Source organism: Mesoplodon densirostris, chromosome 13 (assembly GCF_025265405.1).
Source record: "Mesoplodon densirostris isolate mMesDen1 chromosome 13, mMesDen1 primary haplotype, whole genome shotgun sequence".
NCBI classification, from domain to species: Eukaryota; Metazoa; Chordata; class Mammalia; order Artiodactyla; family Ziphiidae; genus Mesoplodon; species Mesoplodon densirostris.
Window position 1 is genome coordinate 55,646,445 of NC_082673.1, and position 23,776 is coordinate 55,670,220.

The 23,776-nt window shown below is 40.3% G+C and overlaps 1 protein-coding gene across 2 annotated transcripts in view; it reads left to right on the forward strand.

The window, feature by feature from the left end:
• Positions 1 to 1,672: 1,672 nt before the first annotated feature.
• Positions 1,673 to 23,776, forward strand: part of MTDH (metadherin) — a 56,502-nt gene continuing 34,398 nt past the window's right edge. Inside the window, exons 1-2 of one of the 2 annotated variants that reach the window (XM_060115569.1) lie at positions 1,673 to 2,405; positions 14,651 to 14,755. In XM_060115569.1, the coding sequence (XP_059971552.1) occupies positions 2,025 to 2,405; positions 14,651 to 14,755 (486 nt within the window). In that variant the 5' untranslated portion in view covers positions 1,673 to 2,024. The remainder of the gene's footprint in view (positions 2,406 to 14,650; positions 14,756 to 23,776) is intronic. The other variant, XM_060115570.1, reaches the window with a different exon arrangement.

The following is a 23,776-nucleotide window of genomic DNA, read 5'->3' on the forward strand; positions in this document are numbered from 1 at the left end:
TTTATCAAGTGACATGAATGTTCATGACCACATCAAATGCAAAACAGTAAATAGTGTATGACTCCATTTTTGTTCTTAAAAACTTAAAAAGATGACTACAAATTATATATGAAAAATGATTATACCCGTTTTTACCAAAATACAGTAAACATTTTCTTTTTAAGATCAAAGGAGAGTCACGGAAAAACAAAGAAGAAAGGTGACAGGATTTTACATAATCAATACTTGCTAGGCTGCCAAAGGAACAGGCAAACCCAGCTACTATTATTGTATAATAGCTTAATTCATAAATCCACAGGTGTTAACCTAGAATGAGCAGTGGAACTTCTTAGGAAAGTCATCATCCTTCATGTCTCTGGAACCAAAACATAAATGTAGAATGATAAATCTACTTTCATAAATATAAGTGGAATTTGGAACCTTTTAGAGATGAAGTAGTTCCAATGACATCTTCTAAGTTTTGGTCTTGTAATTTACACAACCTTTAATTATAAGTCTGTAATAAAACTTCGCAAGAGTAGCAGTTTATTTTTATTTTATTTACCAAACTCCCTTCCACCCATTAATCACAACATGCATTACAACACAGTTGCAAAGTAGGTCAAAATACTCCTAAACACATTTTTGGATTCGGTACTTATTAATATTACCCCCCTTTCTATTCTTTGAGAAAGCCTGTTTTTAGTTCACTTAAGACACTTGCTTACATGCTAATTATCATTTAATGATAAAACACCCAGTTTCCTTACAGGGAAATGTAACTTGAAAACCCTACGGCAGCCCCGAATATCATCTTTGTAACTGAGATCTGAAAATCCATTTCTTACTAACGCTACCCAGATATGGTCAACACAGCAAAAAAATAACAGAATTGTTGCAAACTCCCCTTGTGATCTTGCCCAAAAGCTTAAAATAAAACGCAACAAGGAATCTACCTCTACATGTAAAACACAATCCAGTATGCCTCATTATTTCTTATTAAAGCTACAAACGAGTAGGAAAAGAATACTGCCCACGGGCTTTCCAACTTTTGAATTCTGGCGACTAATAGCAGCGAGAGCAAGAGCGAAGGAGAGAAACCACGCAAAAGCGCCCTAGCCAGGCAGGCAAATGGTAGACACGCGATGTGGGTAAGTTGGCCGTGAAGAGACAAACCCAATTTGTGAACTAAGCCTATGCGCTGAAAGAAGAGTGACCGGTTTCAGGCTCGGCTGAGCCCACCTGGAAGCATCTAGCCGACCGGTGACCCAGGGAGAAAAAGCCGCTTCCACCCCGACACCACCACCAGAAAAAGAATGGAGAAGAGACAGCTACTAGGGCAATTTTGACCCAGACCCCGTGACCCGGTTCCTCGCTCTTCGCCCTCTTCCACACCCCCAACCCGCAGGCTTCGCAGAGAGCCCCTCCCCTGGACTCATTCAAAGCGCCACGTCTCCTAGCTCCGGGCCACCAGCCATCCCGCAAAGACTTCCTCCGGTTAACCCCTCCCAGCCACCCGCCCAGAGTCACCGATCCCCAAGGCTCGGCGCCGCCACCAGGCCCGAAAGTGTCACCGCCAACTGCAGCCGCGGAGCGCTGGCTCCAACGGCTCCAGCCCCGCCCGGCCTCGCCCGCGCCCACGTGACACCCAACGCCCCGCCCACCGGCGCCCACGTGACCTGCTGCCCTGCTCCTAGTCTACGCTCGCTGCGTGGATCGCGGCCGGAGCCGCCATTGTTCCGCCGAGGGAGGACAGCGGGGCCTGGCCCTGGCGCGGAGACGCCGCTTAGCGGCCGCCGCTGGAGACACTCCCTCCCGCCGCCCCCCTCCTCCTGGCGGCGGCGGAGTGAGGCTGACGGGGGGCACTGGGAGCCCCCTGTCCTCCTGGCGGCGGCAGCGGCCGATCCCCGGCTCCGGCGCGAGGGGCGGCCGCAATGCGCTCGGCCTGAGGCTGTCCGGCCCGGCCTTTCCTTGCTTCCCTTGACTGTTCCACGGCGTCTCTGCGCCCCGGCGTCATTCTGCGAGTGCCCCTGACGGTAGGGAAGATGGCTACACGGAGCTGGCTGGACGAGCTGGCCCAGCAGGCCGAGGAGGGCTCAGCCCGGCTGCAGGAAATGCTCTCGGTCGGCCTAGGCTTTCTGCGCACCGAGCTGGGCCTCGACCTGGGGCTGGAGCCGAAACGGTATCCGGGCTGGGTGATCCTGGTGGGCATGGGCGCGCTCGGGCTCCTTCTGCTCTTCCTGCTCGGCTACGGCTGGGCCGCGGCTTGCGCCGGCGCCCGCAAGAAGCGGAGGAGCCCGCCCCGCAAGCGGGAGGAGGCGGCGGCCGCGCCGGGCCCGGCCGCTGACGACCTAGGCGTGCTGAAGAATCTCAGGAGCGAGGAGCAGAAGAAGAAGAACCGGAAGAAATTGCCGGAGAAGCCCAAAGTGAGTAGGGGAGGAGCGGCGGGAGAGTAGGGGCGAAGGGCCAGCGTGGAGCCCCTCGAGCTTGCGGGAGGCCAAACGCGAGCCGCCCCAGCCGGGACTGGAAAAGGAAAAGAGTGAGGTTAGTCGAGAGCCGGGACGCAGTCTCTCCAGGCGGAGGAGGTGATCGGTGGACACGTTTCTTGGAGAACGGTGGAAACTCAGGAAGTATGGGACCAGTGGGGAAGATGAGTGTAGAGGAAGGAAGTTAGACAGTGTGGGGTATGTTTAAATAGAAGCGCCCTGCGGTCAGGTCATTTTCGGGAACCTTGACCGCCGGAACGACATGCCAACGTCCCCGAGGCCTGCTGGGTCGGCTGCATGTGTGTGCGGAGGCTGATGGGACCTGACGGTGGGGAAGTTGTAGCAAGACTGCGCCGGGGAGGCAGAGCCTGGCTCAGGTCACACTGAGATGGGGAGATACGGCGGCCTGCAGACTCCGGGGCTGACTCGAGGCTTAAAGGTACCCGGGTCTGGACGCGCTTCCATTTTAGTTGGGACTGTTGAAGGGAGACGGTGGCTCCCTGTCATTCCGGTGCCTGTGGCAAGTGGAGGCCGGACCTGGAGCAAGACAAGAGGGGGTCTGTTTCCTCGGGTACTCGGGGCTCCGGGGCCCTCCGAGAGAGCGCTCAGGCAAGTTCGGCGGAGCGGTGTGGGCGTTTTGAAATAGAGTAAAGGGATGACAGAGCAGAAAGGCGCAGGCTGCGCGCGGCGTTCCGGCACCGATTTACCGGGCCACGTGTGGAAACGCAGAGAGCATCACAGCCGTTTTATCTTGCCTTCGCGTTTCATTTCTGCGGCCTTTATGGCCATTTCCCCACGGTTCTCCCATTAGAACGTTCATGGTTTTATTCATTTATAAAAAAAAAAAAAAACCGTGCAGTTGAGCAGGGTATGGAGGGTGTGCAAAATGAGAAGCAGCTCCTAACCTATTTTTATAGCCACTGGATTTAGCTCTTCCCCTTTTCAGTACGATAAAGTACAATACTGTGTGACCTGCGCTCTGATTTTTGCTGGATAGTGAGAAGTATACACGTGAGAGTTAAAGTCAGTCATGGAAACTAATACAGGAGACAGATTCAAAAATAATTCTAATATTTTGTGGACTGACAGGTGCTGTAGAGGTGTGAGCAGTATAAATGAGGGTTGGAGAGTGGGAGACTATTTGCATTGGAGGCATTTAGGCAAGTTATTGGAGGAAGTGAGATCTGAGTTGAAGCTAAAGTAATGAGAGTATGGTTGGTAACAGTACAAAAGATAAGGCTGTAGTAGAGATGTGACAGGTCACAGTAACTGCATTATTAGGTCTAGATTAGACCTGCTGATTAAGAGGATGCAAGATACATGCAAGACCTGGAAAAGGATACAACTTTGTCAGTGTGAATACCACCTTAGGTTAGGAAAAGAGAAAATACAAGTGATTTGGAACATAGGTAATTATATTTAAACTTGTAGGGAGTATCAAGGATTACCAGAAAGTAATGTTATGGTGGAAATAAAGAACCTGGCTCCAAGACAGGAAAGAAGGTGATCTTGAAAAAAACACATACATTAATAAGCCTAGGACCAGTGTGGATGAAGCAGGATGTGAAATTTTCAAAGCCCTGTTTGGGACGTCTGGAATTTCAGATAGACTTGGGTCAAGAGACAGGTGCTCCAAGAGCCCACCCGAAGTGCATCACAACACTTGGATGACCCATCTGAAGAAGGAACACAGACAGGCTCCTGTGGAACTTGTGCTGTGAAAAATGGTTATCAAACTTAGTACTTATTCCTTCTCCTTTTCATTTGAGTTAAGGAAAGGGGAATGAATAAATAAATCCAGTATTATCTTTGGGGAGTGGAGAATGGGAAGACTAGCGGAGTGGTTGAATGTTAATCGCGTAAGAAAACGTATTTGCCTACCTAATGGTAAAGTTGTGTTGGAGAAGTTCATCAGCAGTTACAAAACTGTGGCTTTCAAACGTTTTTGCAACCTACAGTGAAAACATTTTACATTGCAATGCCCCCCACACATGTATCAAACTATTCTATTTGTTTTTCTTTAATGATATTTGTGACCCACTAAATTGGTTTCATATTTGATTGTGAGGCGTGACCCACAGTTAGAAAAACACTGCTTTATAGGGTTAAGAAATATAAGCTTCCATTTATTTAGTTAGTACTCATATGGTTTGCACTGTGCTAAATATTTACTTGGGGAAAAGCAGGATTCTGCTTGCAAATTGAAGGCAGTAAAAAGGAATACAATATTCATATGTCTCACAGTGAAGGAAATACAAAAGTAAAAGCTTAGTTTTTCCCCAGGGAGCTGCTTATTCCAGTTGTGGAAAAAGATACCAGAAAACCCTAGTGTGGGCCCAGCTGGCCAGGAAAAACCTTATCACAGAATTTGACTTTGAAAGTGGGGAGGAGCAGGATAGTGGGAGAGACTGAAGAAACAGCAATGGCTCAGGGGAGGAAGACTTAACTCTGTCAGTCTGGCAGGAATTAGGACCTCTAAATTTGAGTAAGGCATTTAACCATGCTCCGATAAGCTTATCTTGTTTATAAATTGAAGATCTTAGTTGAGTTAAAACACTGCAGGATTCCTCAGCATGTTAACCCTAACTACTTGCAATAGACTTTGGGGTTTTTTTTGGTCGTGCCACACGGCCTGTGGGATCCTAGTTCCCTGACCAGGGATCCAGCCAGCATCCCCTGCATTCGAAGCATGGAGGCTTAACCACTGGACACCAGGGACGTCCCTGCAGTAGAGTTACTTTGAATGCTTGTTAAATGGTGTAGATTCCTGAGTCCTACTACAGATCTTGTAAATTCAGAATCTGTGGAACTGGGTTCAGGAAATCTGCATTTTTAACAAGCTCCCTTGCCTGTGAGTCTGAAAATCATTCCCTGCAATAGGGCCATAAGATCCATAGTATAAGAGAGATTTCTAAATGGAGTCATGTTTAATCTTATGATCCATCTTTTATTACTACATCATTCTGATCAACATTTTAAGATATACTTAATTCCGATTCAGGTGGAATCAGTGATGTCAACTACTGCAGTTTTTTAAAAGGACATTCCATATTTGTTTAAATATTTTATTTTCGTCCTTTCAATCCATCCTTTTTAGTTTTCTCTTAAATCATTGCAAATTTTACAACTCGAATTTTCAAAATTTGTTTCTAGTTGCCTTCTTTTATTTGTAGAATAGATGTCATTTAGCTTTTTAAAATCTATTGATAAGCATTTTTTTAAAATTCTTATATCGGTTTGCTTTTTATCCCCTAATTTCTTGCCATAAGTTTTGGGGGCATGAATTGCAGTTCGTTCCCCTGTTCAAAGTGAAGGGAGTGATGAAGGGGGCGGCACTTGTCACTGGGCTGAGCTCTTGGCATTGTTGGAAATCACTGTTTTCATACAGGTATTTTTCATGACACCTAGTTCATTGTGAGTGTTAAATAGGCACTCAGTAAATATTTTTCGCTTGACTTAATCTGTGCAGTGATATTGATGGATGTAAGATCTCAGATAACTGGTCTTTAACAATCGTTGCTTTGAATTTCAACTGGGAACAGGTAACCAAGATCATCCTCAAAGAAAATTCATTTTAGTGGACAAGTTTTTTTCATATTAGTTTAGGAATTTTCATAAAGACTTGCCATAGTGCGATTGTTAATATCTAAAAGCCCAGTAAATAAAAGAGTAGTGTTTTGTCTTGTTTGCTACTATATAACCTTGCATGGTGCTGGCAGTCAATAAGTAATTATTGAATGCATAATATAGTAAGATGTCCCACCAAAGTATTTATGCAACATACTCCTATTTTTCATGCCTAGTAAATTCCATGTGAGCCACCTTTTTCTTTTTACAGTGGAAAATGGCTGTGTTTGCCTCATCTGGCTAGAAATTTGTAAGGTCCATCTTTCTACAGCCAATAAATCATTCTAATAGTATGCTGAGTCTTTTGTAGTCATTACTTCTTTTCCAGTTTCACTGCCACTGCCCTACTTTTGGACTTTATTACCTTTTGCTTAGGCTGTCCTAACAGCATCCTAACTGGTTTTCCTGTTTCCAGTCCTTTTGTTGCCAATCCTTTCTACACACTCATGCCAGCTAAATCTTTTAAAGCCCAGCTCTGATCATGTGACTTTCAAGTTCACATCTTTTCAGTAGTTCCCCAGCACCTGTTGAATAAGATCCAGTGACATGGCACTCAGGCCTTTTCATGATCTAACCCCATCTTAGATTTATCTCATACCATTACCCCTAAGACATTACCATTAGCTAGACGTCAGTGTCTCTTTATTCATATTATCTTCTTCTATTCATATTATTTTTTCTAAAAGGCCTATTTTTTCTGTATCTCTACCAATTTCTACCTATCCTTCAAGGCCCAGCTACATTGCTGCCTTTACTATATAAAGCCTTCTCTAGCTCCCCAGCTAGAGTTAGTCTCTTTTTTATGTTTATTTTATATTTTTTATGAGAGCTGAAACAAGAAGGCAGAGCATTGCCTGGGAATGTGCTTGTAGGATGACTCAGATCTTTTCACAGCTCTGTGCACGTCCAAGAATGACAAGTATTGATTTTGGGGTTAGAAATAAATTTTAGTGAGTAAGCAAATTTGCCAATATGGAATCTTCAAATAGTGGTGATCAACTGTTTATTTGCCTGTGTCTGTAACTGGACTATTTCTCTCATCTCCAAAACCTCATGTCTAGATGTACACTGGGTTTCTTCAATTAGAAACCTGATGTTTGTCTCAAAAACTTTAACATCGCCAAAACAGGGCTTATAATTCCCTGCCCTCTCCCAGTCTTCCCCATTTCTGTAAATGGTAAATGACTCTGCCGTTCCTTCAGTTATTCAAGCCAAAAATCTAAGAATCGTTCTTGGTTCTTCTCTTTTCCTTACCTCCTCATCTTCACCTCATATCCTAATCCTTCAGCAAGTACCATCAGTTTTATCTCCAAAACATATATTTAGTCCAGCTATTATCACCTTAACTCACTTGTACAGCAGTAGCTTCTGTTGGCTGACCCCAGTGCTTCCTCAACACCCTAGTAAGGAGTCTTTTTAAAAACAAGTCACAATCTTGTCTAAAACGAACATTTCAGTAGCTTTTGCATTTAAAATCTAAACTTCTTTCCTATATGACCCAGCACCTGCTTTTTTTTCTAAGCAATTTTGAGTTGGTTTCCTCTCATTTGCTACCTTCACCTATAGTAATCTTTTTCAGTTCTTCAAACTCTCACAACCCAGTACCTTTACATGAGCTGTTACTAACACTTCTGGAACCATCTTGACCCCACTGTTCTAATCAGCCTTTAGATCTCACTTTAATACTCACCTTCCCAGAAAATGCTTTCCTGATCACCCTATTTGAAATAGGCATCCCCTTTTATTTTCTGTCTTAACCTCTTATATGTGTTTCCTTTATTGTAGTTTGTAAATTGTCTAGTAACTTATTCATTTACTTTTGCTCAGGGTCTTTTCTCTCCACTAGATTATAAGCCTTGATATGGGATAGCAAGCAGCGACTGGCATATAACAGCCTTTGATAATTATTTGTTAAACTAAGTGCTGAATGAAGTATCTAAAATGACATCTCACTGTTTAGTTGAATAATCTAAACTGTTATTGGGCTAAATAAATTTGTCTTTTAAGATATTCTCAATAAAATTATGTCTGTTATTCATAGGTGGTGATTTTGCCATGTCATCCCAGGTATTACTAAAGTTACGTGTCATCTACAGGATTTTCTTTTTCCCTTTAAGTCACTAGTCCCCTTAGTTTTAAGTCTTAGAAGAACACTCATTTGATTTAAAAATACTGAGTGATAGGTAAAACAGACATTCCTGATTTTGCAAAAAGGAATCTTGAGTTTCAGAGAGATTAAGTGACTTATTCAAGGTCATAGAGCAAAGGCATTTCAAAGGCAAAACAATATCCTGATTTCTAGTCTAAGAACTCACTGTTATTTCCATTATACCTCTCTGATTTTTTTTTTAACCTCTCATTTTGATAGCATGTTCCAGGATATTATATTGCATTCAGAGAACAAATCTAATTTTCTCAGTGAGTTACAACTTTATTGCTTTTAAATTTTACTTTTAGAATCAGAAGTTTCTGCTGAAAATTATAATGACCTTTACAGAATCTCCAGAATTTTGCCTCTTATTTGTTTGGTTACATGACAGGACTTTTTCATCCTGTCATTTTCTTCTGCCAGAGGCCTTGCAGAAAAGACCTTCAATAGTTCTGACAGAAAAGACCTTAAATAGTCATGCTCATCTTAAATACCAAGAGCAGCAATAAACCCTCCGAACACTTGTTTTTGTTGCACTTTGGCTTTATTGAGTATTGTACTACTTCTCAAGGTTGTGAAAGCCTTGAAAGCATTTTTAAATGATTGTTACTATTATTACTATTCAAACAAAATCGTAAGATCTCTGTGAGGAGTTGGTGTTATCTGACCAGTTTTATTTGGCTGCACCGCAGGGCTTGTGGGATCTTAGTTCCCCGACCAGGGATTGAACCCGGCCCTTGGCAGTGAAAGCACCGAGTCCTAACCACTGGATCACCTGGGAATTCCTCTCCAGTTTTTAAATTTACTCTGTTTTCTCTCCAACTATGCTAGTGGTTTTCAAACTGTTCCACAGAATGCCAGTATTCCAGAAGGTGTCCTTCAGGATCTGAGAAAGAATTACATGGATATGTGTCTGCTGTATCACCTGTAATCCTTATCTCAGTACCCGTCTGACATAAAGCCTTGAAAACCAACACTGTATTTAGTGTTTCAGAAATCATCTTTAGAATAATTTGGCCATGTGATAGGTATTGAATATCATCTCTCTAACCTATATAAAAGTAGCCCTGAGCATCCCTGATGCAGTCAACAAAGAGATGTTTTGGAATCCCTGAAGAGGATTTAGTTTTTTGGCTAGCTGTTGAGAAGGCACAAGGATCTTTACCCTAAAGGAAATAACTCAGGATATATAGCAAGATTTTGCAAATTTGATTTATAGGCCATATTTGTAAGATTATCCTCTTAGTTTTTAGGAGTTTAAAATTGGGGTTGAATTTTAAAACAGGTTGGTAAATTACTGTGACTGAAGCTGTAGCTTATGTGTATGTTTAGTTTATGTAATTGATATGTGCACAACATTTGGCAGGAAAAAACAATTTGTGTTTTCAAATAAATGACAAGAAATTATTCTATCTTGAATATGTATCAGCACTCTTCACAACTAAAACTAAGAAACTGACAAAGTCTTGTCCATTAAATGAGATAATGCATGTGCTTGGCACATGGCAAATACTTGGAAATTATTAGGTCTATCAGCTAAAGATGATATCTCTTGAACTTCCATGATGTCTTGCCTTTATTTTTTTTATCATGGACATAACATGTAGTCTTATGCTTCCTGTATGCTCAGTATAATTTCCAGCTAAGAAAATTGAGACTCCAGTGAAGTAGTAACTTGTCCAAGGCGATAGACATTTGGGATTCAACCGTGGTCTCAGCTTGCCTTCAAAACTCATGCTCTTCTCCTTTAAGAGGCTGGGGAATGGGGCCGGGTGTTGGGGGGGGGAGGGTGCGGGGGGAGGCAGAGTACATCTGTCTGTTATTTTCGTGTGCGCTCTTGTATACCTGTGTGCTTCCTGTGCTTTGGTCTAAGCTTCTCGAGGGCAGGCATTGTGCCTCACTTGTCTTTGTTTCAAGGTTTTAAGGGTTCTGCATATTACTCTACTGAGTTCATTTACTGGATATTGAGTGAATGAACATGAATGATTATTGTGTAATTTTTTTAGAAAACAGTGAAACTATAAGCAGCTTTTTAAAAAAGAAAGATAGTATGACATGTCTCTAGAGCAAGCCTGGACTATTTTTAGCCTCTGAGAGGATACATTTACTCATCATTTGTATTCTGTTAACTTCCCAAAAGAATTTGTGTCTGGAGCATTGGGCCCATTGGATACGTGTACAGTTTGTTAGCCCTCTTGACCACCAGGACTTAACATTTATTTTGAGCTTGCTAGTATGAAAAATGACTTGAATGCTGGAACATGGGATGAGGATATGGACCATCATAGCTTTGGAGAGGAAAGGATATTGAAGGAAAGAAACTTTCTTGAGCAAGTAAAGTATGCTTTCACATGTTTTCTCATTTACTATCACTTTAACAAGTTACATAAGACAAGTTACATATTTTCTTCGTATTTACAGATGATGAAGTTGAGGGTTAAGTCAAGGAAAATGCTTAAAGTCACGGTGATTAAATATGGAAGTTGGGCCTTAATCCCAGGTTGTCCATTCTAAAGCCTGTAGTCTTTTCATATTTCACTTTTTTTTTTTTTGGTAGTTAGCAGGCTGCCCTTCTAGTTTCTAAACTTAAGAAGTGGACTTCCCTGGTGGTGCAGTGGTTAAGAATCCACCTGCCAATTCAGGGAACACGGGTTCGGGAAGATCCCACATTCCGCAGAGCAACTAAGCTCGTGTGCCACAACTACTGAGCCTGCGCTCTAGAGCTCACGGGCGACAACTGTTGAGCCCATGAGCCACAACTGCTGAGCCCATGAGCCACAACTGCTGAGCCCACGTGCCACAACTGCTGAAGCCCGGACGCCTAGAGCCCATGCTCCGCAACAAGAGAAGCCACCGCGATGAGAAGCCCACACACCGCAACAAAGAGTAGCCCCACTTGCTGCAACTAGAGAGCCCGCGCGCAGCAATGAAAACCCAACAGCCAAAACTAAATAAAATAAAAATTTTTAAAAAATTAAAAAATAAATAAATAAACTTAAGAAGTTTCCAAGTAATTTGAAGTCATGGTTTTTACATTTCGTGGCTAAAAATAAAATTTATATAACTAAGTGAAAATAGGATTCTAAATGCTTTCATTTTAGAAGTGTCAAATGTTAAACCTTGTATATGCTTACCTTAGCTATAGATTCTTCTGCAATTTAGAATCAGTTTAACAGATATATAAAGGCCATTCAAATGGAGTAGAAGTCTATTATTAAGCATATCTTCTTATTCTGAACCTTAAAACTCCCAGAGGGCAGATTCCTTTCATATGTCCTTGTCCCTGAGGTCCCTAGCTCAGTGCCTTGTACTTAAGTACTTAATAAACGTTTATGGAATTAGTAAATTGGAGATTGACTAACATGAAGAATTTTATTTCCTTGAGTAGTTATCAAATAAGAGCCTGTTCCCCTGCTGTGTGGCCCCCTCCTCCATTTTATTTTCCTGATTGTCAGCTAGGTGTCTTCATTCTGCTTTATCACCCTCCCAACACACACGTTCTTTTGTGAATGTATTTTTTACAAGGATCTGGGATGGGGGTTGAGGGAATGTTTAATAATAAGGCTGACATGGCATTGTCTACAAGTTTATCCATGTAAGAAATGATTATATCATTTTTCTGTTACTGGTTGATTTTCACCAAATTTGAAGGACATTTTAGGGTGGTCTAATTTAAAATATAGATTGCATGCTATATGTAAAATTAACTTTGGTTGGCCCTGGAGGGGAACACCTCAAAATTTTCCAGAGAATTTTAAACCGGGGTACAGCAAGAGGCCCATGCAATTCTAACCTGTAGAAACAACACCATATATATTATAAAGTCTCTATGATCAGAGAAGATACTTTCATGTAAAACCCAGCATGGAAGTCACATTGGATTTGAAGTGTTAGTTTGCGATTAGTTCTTTTCATGTGAGCAGATCTACATTGTATACTTCCATTTAGGGATTTGCTCATTTAAATGTGGTTAATGCTTTACCAGGACAAGGCTTCCTTGACCAGCTAGTAGAGATCAGATTAGTGCTGTTGATAGGTAGGAGAGGCACAACCACCATAATGTATCCTCTTTTCCTGCTACCTAAGAATGCTGTTGACTTTTCCCTTGGGATAGGGGGCTTATTATTTCATGGTGTCAGGCATTTGTGGGGAGCTGTTGATGACTTACGGAACCCCAATAGTTATGAGACCTATATAAAGCCCAAAAGTTAGTGGAAAATTGGGAAATCTGCATAGACCAGAGGGAACAACTGCAGTTGTAGCTGCTACATAAGTTGTTGCAAAGAAGGAAGTAAAATTGGCGCAGGTTGGAATGTGGGACCACCTTTGGCTTGCTGATCATTGCAGAGCCTGTGAAATGGAGACTGAGTGTTCCCCTGTTGGTCACTGATTGAGGATTTCAGACTTTGTATTTGTCCAGAAGGAAAGATTGTTTCATCTTTCATTTGGGAGGCTCTATCAGCATTGTTTGCAGTTGTCTCAAAGGAATTGCATTGAAATTTTTAGCGGTTTTTAAGATAGTTTTTAACCACTTAATTTCACCTTTTTACAGTTAATATATAAATTAAAATGACTCAGTTTAGTCATTTACATGAGTAAAATGGAGGTATCATATAAGTGACTATGATAGTTTGCTGAAGGAATTAGTTAAATGAAGTTTCATAGATGTGAGGCTTGTGAGCTGCCACGTGAAGAGAGGGAAACTGTGGACTTAGAGCTATAAGATTGGTCAGTTGGAGTAAAGCTTACATGGAAAGGTGAGGATGACCCCAGAAAATCAGAAAAAGTAAGTTTGACTAGTCTGAAATAAGAAATGGCATACGAGAACTGACAAGTAAGATGGTGATACTGGAAAGTAGACTTAAATAAAGTTTTATATTCCTGATGTGGGTATGGCTCTAAGCCCAAATCCCTTTCTGGGGTTTCTGACCTTTCTCAATGCATTGTCTCCTCCACCCCTCCCTGCCCCCCCTATATACATAAACACAGAGAAATGAGAAGAGACAGCATTAAAGTGGCAAAACAGCCCAGAGGAAAGAAAACCAAACCAAGAGTGAAGACACCTGGTTTCAACATTAGCTGTCTGACTTTAAAAAGTTGCGTAAGACTCAGCATATTAAATTTGAGTTAATTAGGAAATTAATCAGCTAAAAGCTTTTGTTTGGATTTTTCTGCAATAAATCTTTGGAAAGCCTGCAGATTGAGTTTTGGAATATTAATGGTTTCTCTTTCCAACTGCATATCCCTGATAATTTTGCACAAATGCAGGTAATGTCACATTAGAAAAACTGAACATTCATATTGTTTTCGTGACTATAGCTCTGCTGTAATAAGTAATCTGGTGGAAATCTGTTCTGCAAGAACTAGAAATAAAGCAATTTAAACTAGTATATTGATTTACTAACTTACTGTGTTGAATATGAGAAGAATGGGCAAGTGAAAAGTAGTAGTAAGATCCAGAAAGGTTAGAAATGCAGACACCTGGGAGATACCTGGGCCCTTTTCTTCAAAGTTCTGAATCTAAGTATATTTCTGGTGATGGGGCTCAGAAATGCTTCATTTAAAAAACAAAACCCAAACTAGTGATTCTGATTAAAAGCCAGAATTGGTGTTCACAGACTTAATTCTACTCATGAACACCTCTAAGTGCTGTCATTTTATTTTGGGGATGTTAGGAAAACTGAGGTAGCCTTTTTAAACTGTGGCAGTGGGTTAATAAAGCTTCTTAATCCTAGAATAGTAGAGCTATTAGATTGTAAGATTACAGGGGACATTAGCGATTATCTAATACAGAGACCAACCAACTGTGGTCCATGGACCAAATCTGGCCCTCCACCTGTGTTTGTAAAGTTTTTTTGTAACACAGACATACTCATTCCTTTATGTATCATCTATGGCTGCTTTTGTGCTACAGTAGCATAGTTTTGTAGCTGCGACAGAGACTCCATAGCTCACAAAGACTAAAATATTTTCTATCTGGCCCTTTACCAAAAAAGTTTGTGGTCTTTTGAATAGATCAGACCTATCATTTTTATAGATGTAGAAACAAAACTCAAAGATAACGAGTGAAATACTCTGAGATTACACAGCCAATTGGTGGTCAGAGTGCAAAGACAATTTAGTTCTTTTTCCTGCTTCCATTCCACTATTTTTTGTTGGAGGTACTGATGCCTGGGTGAAATCAGAAAATAAATTTGTGGTACAGTTTTGCTTATAAGTTCATTCTTTATTATATTACAAGATGTAGTTCCTGGGGACAATAGTCTTAGATAACACAGCTGTACAAAAATCTTTTTAATTTGGGTCGGGGGTAGAATTTGATTGATGTATATTCTGTGTCCTGAGTACAAATCTTTGATTTGCTCTGCCAAGCAGTTTGATAACAGAATCCATTATTGTTGCTGTGCAGCCAAACGGACGGACCATCGAAGTGGCTGAGGAAGAGGTCGTCCGAACTCCTCGGAGTGCAGCAGCAGCCAAGCAGCCATTAGAGACACACAAGAAAAATGAAAAGGTCAGTTGGGAGCATGTGAAATTATATGCAAGGCTCTTAATAAAGAGAGTGACATATAAAATGTTACGTGTACACCCCCATTTAAGGAAAACTAAAAATCTGAATTTATCATAGCGGATGGATGGGTGGTGGAGGTTTAAGTAAGTTGGTTTTGTTTGTTCGTTTGTTTTTTAAGGAGGGATGTATCACCAAGTATTTTAAACATTGCTGTGACATCATTAAGTTTTCTTTTTGCCAGAAACAATTTATTCATGACTTGAACATCTTTTATATGAGTAAGGTTCCAGATATGTAACATACCTCTTATTGGAAAACAAAATTGTGATACCTTTGTTAATAGTGCACTTTTGTCATGGAAAGCTTGGCAAAATTGTTCTATGGTATTAAGTGTTAATATAGATTTCTATTGTGACAGCGACATAATCATCTACTTATTAGATACAATTTGAATTTGTTTAACAAAGGAAAATATTCTGTACTCAGGTCATTATTAAAAGGTTTGGATGTGCACTCTTTTTTTTTTTTTTTTTTTTTTTGGAGGTTTTATTTATTTATTTATTTATTTATTTATTTTGATTAGTTTCTGCTTTATAACAAAGTGAATCAGTCATACATATACATCTGTTCCCACATCCCTTTGGATGTGCACTCTTAAGTTTTCAAATAACAATCTATTATACCCCATTAATGGTACATTCCTGGGATTTTATTCATTTTCCAGTTGCCAGTGTTAGAACCGACCCGTTTTTATTTGACTTAATTTAGTTTGTAAGTAGGCAAAATGTACAAGACTCTGTTAACAGTGGTACCTCCTGCTGTGGGCGAGAGACTTTTTATTTAATTCTTTTTGGTACATTAAAAACTGCAACCTCCCCCCACCCTTTTTTTTTTTTAACCCTTGCATGCATAACTCCTTTTCAGGGAAAACGAACAAAAAAACAACCACAGGTAGGTAAGTGGTTTCTAGGAACCAAGGTGCCACAACTCCAGCCCCGTAGAGTAGTGGTGTGAAGTGGTTGGTACAGTTTCTTAATGCTCATAATTTCAAAATACCACTGAAGAACTGGTGAGATCAATTCTGCCCTGTAACCCGGTGAAATTGGTCTAGGGCCAAGACAGCTGCAGGTAGGATGGCTTAAAATGAAGGATGGTTGTGGGAAAGAATTAAATATATGTCTGACCTTGCCTTTGGCAGAAAAATAAATAGTAAATTACTTTTATTAACAAATAAGCATACAATTTAGGGATTTTGAATTTACACTGTGAATAGTTTATATGCTTAATGTAGATGTATACTTCTCCCATCTAGTGTTTCCTTGTTCCTGGGCTTTCTCTCTACTAGTGAGCATTTTATACTTAACTCCTTCCACTCCTTGAATTACCCTGAAAAATCTGTAGTTGGAATAATTAATCAACTACCATTCATCTCTGATTGATTAATTATATATAGATTGTATGTATCGGGATGTAAAACCATAGTTTAAAGTTTTAAATCATTCTGAAATCTCTTATGTTAGAAAGTAATTATAATGGTTGACATTTGTTAAGTATCTATAACATGGCAGGCATTGTGCAAGGTGAGGTATGTGTATATATCGTACATATTTGCTTCATACATAATTACTTATTTAATTATAAGTAAATATATTTACGTATAATATAGTAGGGACAACTTATTGAGCACTTACTGGGTGTACTTTTAAGACTTTATGGAATATTTATACATGTTACTTTAATTATCCTCGCAAGAATGCTGAGGAGGTGGTATCATACCTATCTTACAAATAAGAAACCTGAGGCTTAAGTTACCTAAGCTTTTAAAAGTACAGTCAGTTCTAACCTAGACTAGACCCATCTGACTCCAAAGTCTGTGCTTTTTACTGCTCTGTATTGTTTCTGATCCTTTCAAAAACTCTTCCAGGCAAATAGTATTAGTCCCATTTACAGATAAGGGCTCTGAAGCATAGAGGGATTGTGTGATTTCTGTAAGTTCATACGTAGTTTCTGAACTGGGATTTGAACCCAGCTCATTCTGATACCAAAGCCCATGCGCTGTTTAAGACTTCTTACTGTCTTTCTTCATAAATAAACATCTTAGGTCTACTTATGCACCTTAATATATGTTATTATGTATTTGTTTTCCTCTCAGAGCCACGTTAGGCACTTTAAGAAATACAGTTTGCCCGTGAAGCAATTGAACTCTATGCAGTGATATTGAATACCTTGTCCTGTCACTTGAGTAAGCCTTATAGATAAAACTGTCTAAAAACCGTATGTGACAAGAGCTATAGATATTGGGTCTATAAAGCAAGTTAAGCTACCAGGTCCATTTGGATATGAAGGTTAATGCTTCATTGATACTAGTCTCTAGTAGAGTATACGTTGGATCATTAGCCAGGCTGAATGCATTGTGCTATTTGATGATGAAGAGAATAAGGAGAAATGTAAGATGTACTTACCCTCAGAGAGATTACAGTCTAGTTAAGGAAAGGCAAGCATAAGAGAAGATACCAGGTAACTTACGGCCTTGAGTGCCAGGTATTCAGAGAAGTAAGATTATCCTATTTGGGTAGCCAGAAAAGATTGACTTAATTGGACTCTTGAGGATGGGGATGGTATTTCATTGAGTAGAAGTGGGGAGGCCAATTTTGGCAGGGGAGAGAAACAAATGAACACAGTCATTGTTCAGCTGAAACAAAACAACATATTCAGACTCAAGGGAAAGCCCTAGACAGGTTTGACTGGTCAGGGTGGGGTGGGGTATGATAAAAACGTAGATATGCTCAGCTGGCAGCAACATTTGTGATTAACAAATCAGCATTGCATCTGTGATTGTAAAGGTCTGAATTAAGATAGAAGTGTAAAGATGGTTAGTAAGAAAAATAGCAAAAGCAAAAATGTATAAAATTTGGTCACCGTCAGGTTGTTGTGGACAAAGTGGTGTCCTACTGAAATATTCATTATAAATATTAACAAGTTCTTACATTTTCGTGATGCTACACAGTACAAAATGTTTTCACATCTCTTAATCCTAATGCACAGGGAGGAAGGTATTATCATTTTTTTATACAGCTCATTGAAAAGAGTTTAATGAATTGTAAGTAATGCTCTCTCAATTTCTTTGAGGTAGCAGTTCTTAAAGTGTGGTCCGTGGACCCCTGTGAAGGGGTTCCAGGGACCTTTTTGTTGGGTCCCAGAAGACAAAACTGTTTTCAGAATAATTAAGACATTGTTTGTCTTTTCTGCTGTGTTAATATTTGCATTAATGGTGCAAAAGCAGTAGTGACTAAAACTACTGAGTCCTTAGTACAAATAAAGGCAGTGACACCAAGCTTGAATTCTTTACTGCAATCCACTTACAGTTGGAAAAAAAAATTAAAAAGCTAATTCCACTTAAGAGTATCCTTGATGAATCTGAAAAAATGATCATTATTCATTTTATTAAATCTTGACTTCTGAATACATGCCGTTTAATTATTCTGTATGATGAAATGGGAAGTATGCATAAAGTATGCTGTATACTGAAAAACAGTGGTTGCCTTGAGGAAAAACACCTGTGCAGTTGAGTTGCAAGCTGGACTAGCAACTTATTTCTTGTTACTCCATTTTTAGTTGAGGGAACAACTGATAGGCCATGGTTATTTAGAGTTGGGTATTTGTAGACATTTTTTCAAAAATAATCAAGACAGTTCAAGGAAAACAACTGATAGTACTGTTGCAAATGATAAAATGATTTGTTGCCAAGTGAAAATTAGAAATTTGGAAAATTTGTGTCTACCACCATGAGCTTGACAACATCCCAGTACTTAATGAATTTCTGATGAGATCAGCAGTGATGTTAACAAATGTGTTGGGGTTTTTTTAATATTGTATATAATGGATTGGGGTTTTTGTTTGTTTGTTTGTTTTTATCTATTTGGTTGCGCCAGGTCTTAGTTGCAGCAGGCGGGCTCCTTAGTTGCAGCTCACGGGCTCCTTAGTTGTGGCATGCGAAATCTTAGTTGGGGCATGCATGTGGGATCTAGTTCCCTGACCAGGGATCGAACCCGGGTCCCCTGCATTGGGAGCGCGCAGTCTTGACCACTGGGAGACCACCAGGGAAGTCCCCAGAATGTTTTTTGGGTTATTTTTTTTGTTTTTTTATAAATTTTATTTATTCACGTATATATGTATGTATGTATGTATTGGCCACATCAGGTCTTCCTTGCTGCGTGCGGGCTTTCTCTAGTTGTGGCGAGCAGGGGCTACTCTTCGTTGTGGTGCACAGACTTCTCATTGAGGTGGCTTCTTTTGTTGCAGAGCACATGCTCTAGGTGCGCAGGCTTCAGTAGTTGTGGGACGCGGGCTCAGTAGCTGTGGCTCGTGGGCTCTAGAGTGCAGGCTCAGTAGGTGTGCGCACGGGCTTAGTTGCTCCGCAGCATGTAGGATCTTCCCGGATCAGGGCTCAAACCCGTGTCTCCTGCATTGGCAGGCAGATTCTTAACCACTGCGCCATCAGGGAAGTACCCCAGAATGTTTTTTAACCTTTTGGAAGATGTATGTAACTCAGTGAATCAGTATTTTCCAAACGCTCGATTCTTGCATGTTACAAAAGTAGACAAGTATAAAAGATTCATTTAAGGTGCATGGTAGACCAGTGGATTTTAATGTAGTAAAGTATAGAAAGCTCATTGATGTAGTTTCAGATTCCACATTACAACAGTTTTTAAGAAACTACCACTTGACAAGTTTTGATGTAATATTTTTTCCTTCCTCTACCTAAAATCCTTCATGATTTCCCGTTGTTATTACTCCACAATCTTGAACATAATCCAGTGGCACTGTGGCTCAAGTCTCTTTTCTTACCTCTTACCTTCTCTAAGCTCCAGACACTTTGGTTTTCTTTCTTTTCCTTTTTTTTTTTTTTTTTTGATTTAGTTTATTTATTTTATTATTTTTGGCTGCGTTGGGTTTTTTTCCTGCGGGCTTTCTCTAGTCGCGGCGAGTGGGGGCGCTGCTCTCCGTTGCAGTGCACGGGCTTCTCATTGCGGTGGCTTCTCTTGTTGCAGAGCACGGGCTCTAGGCATGCAGGCTTCAGTAGTTGTGGCACATGGGCTCAGTAGTTGTGACTTGCAGGCTGAGTAGTTGTGGTGCACAGGCTTAGTTGCTCCGCGGCATGTGGGATCTTCCCGGACCAGGGCTCGAACCTGTGTCCCCTGCATTGGCAGGCAGATTCTTAACTGCTGTGCCACCAGGGAAGCCCTCTGGTTTTCTTTCTTTTTTGTTAAACAGCTTTATTTTGAGATATACCATAGAACTTACTTCTTTCAAGTGTACAGTTTTGGTGTGTTTACAGAATTGTACAGCTATTACCACAGTCTAATTTTTAAACATTTTCCTCTTCCCAAGAAGAAATCTTATGCCTGTTAGCAGTTGCTCCCCGTTTTCCCCTCTCCTCCCCTTGGCAACTGCTAATCTTTGATGTGCTATCAAGAATATCACAATTATCTGAAAAAAACTATTGAAAAACTCCTCCCTTTTCCAATTACATATCCACATGTATGTAGCCATATTTTCTTCATATGCTTCAATCAAATACTATATCACAGTAAATTAATGCAAAAACAGATATGCAGGTCCAGGTTTTTTTAATGGAGCCAGACATAAAAGATATCTGCACAATGTAAAACATGACATGCTTCTCACTAAAATGTTTGTTTTGGAAAATATAATTCTTTATATAGGTATAATTATATAATTAGCTTATTACTTTGAGATAAATTAATACATAGCTAAACAATTTCTCAGTTTAAATTTACAATATGGTAGATATCAATAGATAGAACCCACACAAAGGCTCTTTGATATCCTCACTACTTTTTAAAAGTTTTTATTCATTCATTCATTCATTTATGGCTGCGTCAGGTCTTAGTTGCAGCACTCAGGATCTTTCGTTATGGTGTGTGAGCTCTTTCATTGCAGCGCACAGGTTACTCTCTAGCTGTGGCGTGCAGGCTCTCTAGTTATGGCATGTGGGCTCCAGAGCACATGGGCTCTGTAGTTTGTGGCACGTGGGCTCTCCAGTTGTGGCGCGTGGGCTTAGCTGTTCCGCAGCATGTGGGATCTTAGTTCCCGACCAGGGATCGAACGTGCATCCCCTGCATTGGAAGGCGGATTCTTAACCGCTGGACCAGCGGGGAAGTCCCCTCAATACCTTTTAAGAGTAGAAAAGAGTATCCTATGACCAAGAAGTTTGAGTGATTAGTGTGTAGAAGACCAAAGACAAAATTATTCTGAGGCAGCATAGATTTTATACAGGCATAAACTCTAGCAGTTAGCAAAATAGAGAAAAACCTGCATGCTCAGGGAGCTTACATACATTTGTTTTATGTTCCATAATACATCTTAGAAACTGTAGTTTTAAACCAGGGATTGGGAAGCCATGACCTGCTGGCCGTATCAGGTTCTCTGCCTATTGCTGAAAGTTTTATTGGAACACACACACTTATTCATTTGTTTATTGTCTGTGGCTGCTTTTGCAATACAACAGCAAAGTTGAGAGGCCTTATAGTTTACAAGGCCTAAAATATTTACTATCTGGTCCCTTATTTGCTGAACCCCTGTTTTAAACTCCTGATACAGTCTTTTGGGTTCATTAAAATGTTTCATTATCTGGAGTGCTTTAATATCATCTGATTCTCTAGGTCTTGGACTCTTGACCTTCCAGGCTCCCTTGTGCCGCAATCTATAGCTTTGTGATTTTTTGGGTTTCACCTAAGGAATTAGTTTCCAAAAACTTCTTTAAGGTAAACAAAATGGTGTTTTTAATAAAAGTGGGAATATCTTACCAGAGAAGCCTCATTTCTGCCCGTAGACTTTTCTGTGTAAACACCTAATGAATAGTGGAACTGAGACCAGAACTAGGACTTCTGCCTTAACCCATTGTTTTTCCACGATACTATGGTGGTATCAGGCAGGAAGTGGCAAGAGGGGATCAAAAGTGAAATGGTGAATTTGTATTTTATAATGCTATGATTGAAGTGAGAATGGAAGTGGAATCTCCATGTGGAACTAGTTTAGGCTATTGGAAATGTGAGAACCAAACTGGGAAAGAGTTCAGGGCTAGATAAAAGAAGTTCTTAAGAAAGGTTTCTTGTAAATTTTTTAAGATTATGAGTTGATAACCATGCTGTTTATGCAGTGTTCCATAACTTATGAGGTTACACCAAACATATTTAAATAATTAAATGGCTTGGATGATGAATCAAGTATACAAATGTAATAGCTCAAAGATTTTATTTGGGGGGACAGTGAGAGTTGGGAAGACAGGGCTATATGTAATGCAGTCTAATTTTAGGCTCTTTCATTGATTAACGAAATATTAATGGAATACCTTCTATGTGCAGGATATACTATTCTAAACACAAGAAATATAATGGTTGATGACACAAGATAAAATGGTTGATAAAAGAGTCACTATTCTCATGAAGTTTAGTGGGGAAAACAGCTAAAAACAAGCAAGTATAGTCTCTAAAGTCAGATGGTGATAAATGCTGTGAAAGAAAATAACTAACCAGGGTGAGGAGAAAGAGGTTAAAGTGCTAATTGTGGGCACTTCCTTGCACCTGCATCTCTACTCCTTACTTCCATTCAAAAAAAATGTATCAGAGTAGTAGTGAGTGGAGAGATGCTGAGTCTAGTTTAAATCATACCTCCTCCCCAAAATGGGGGAAATCAATTGCAAGCCTGTCTACTTTTAAAAAGGTTTGTGATACTTTTCATAATTAATCTCATCCTGATATTGTGTCACCAAGTTACTAAGATTAAGAACTGCTATTTCAGGGCTTCCCTGGTGGCACAGTGGTTGAGAGTCCGCCTGCCGATGCAGGGGACACGGGTTCGTGCCCCGGTCCGGGAGGATCCCACATGCCATGGAGCGGCTGGGCCTGTGAGCCATGGCTGCTGAGCCTGTGCGTCTGGAGCCTGTGCTCCGCAACGGGAGAGGCCACAACAGTGAGAGGCCCGCGTACCGCAAAAAAAAAAAACTGCTAGTTCAGACAGAGTAGAGAAATGGAATTCGTATGCCTCTTGGGCCATTCATCCTTTGCCATTTAACTATGCCCAACTCATCTGTATGTTTGAGACAAGTGAGAAAAATAAATAGTGCCAAAATGTGGAGCAGTATAAAATTAGGGACTTGCCACATTTAGGCAGGAAGTGGATGAAATTGATCCAAAAGCATAGGTTCTCAGACTTTTTCAAGTGGCAATTGCTAAAACTTTTCAAAATAAATTTCACTAACAACTTTTAATTTTGTCAAGTACACTTTTATTTTTGTTTATTTTCTTGGCTGCGCCTCCTGGCATGTGGGATCTTAGTTCCCTGACCAGGGATCGAACCCGCACCCCCTGCTTTGGAAGCACGGAGTCTTAACCACTGGACTGCCAGGGAAATCCCATCAAGTACATTTTTTTTAATTTGTTAATTTTTTTTGCTGATGTTTTTAGAATTAATTTTTATTGGAGTATGGTTGCTTTACAATGTTGTGTTTCTGCTGTACAACAAAGTGAATCAGTTATACGTACATGTATATGTATATGTATATGTATACGTGTAGTGTATGTATACGTGTACTCATCCATTCTTTTTTAGATTTCCTTCCCATTTAGGTCACCACAGATCACTGAGTAGGGTTCCCTGTGCTAAACAGTAGGTTCTCATTAATTATCTATTTTATACAATAGTAGTGTGTATATGTGAATCCCAGTCTCCCAGTTTGTCCCACCCCCACCCCCCCTTGGTAACTGTAAGTTTGTTCTCTACATCTGTGACTCTTTCTGCTTTACCCATAAGTTCATCTGTACCATTTTTCTAGATTCCACATATAAGCGATATTATACAAGTACATTTTTAAAACCACTGTCACCATTGCAAAAAAAAGAAAGGAATTTTGACACAATGGAAGAAGAACAAAAATCTCGGAAAAAAGTTTTTGCCATGAGTTAATGAAAAACCTTCATACACCAGCCACTAGTCAGCAGA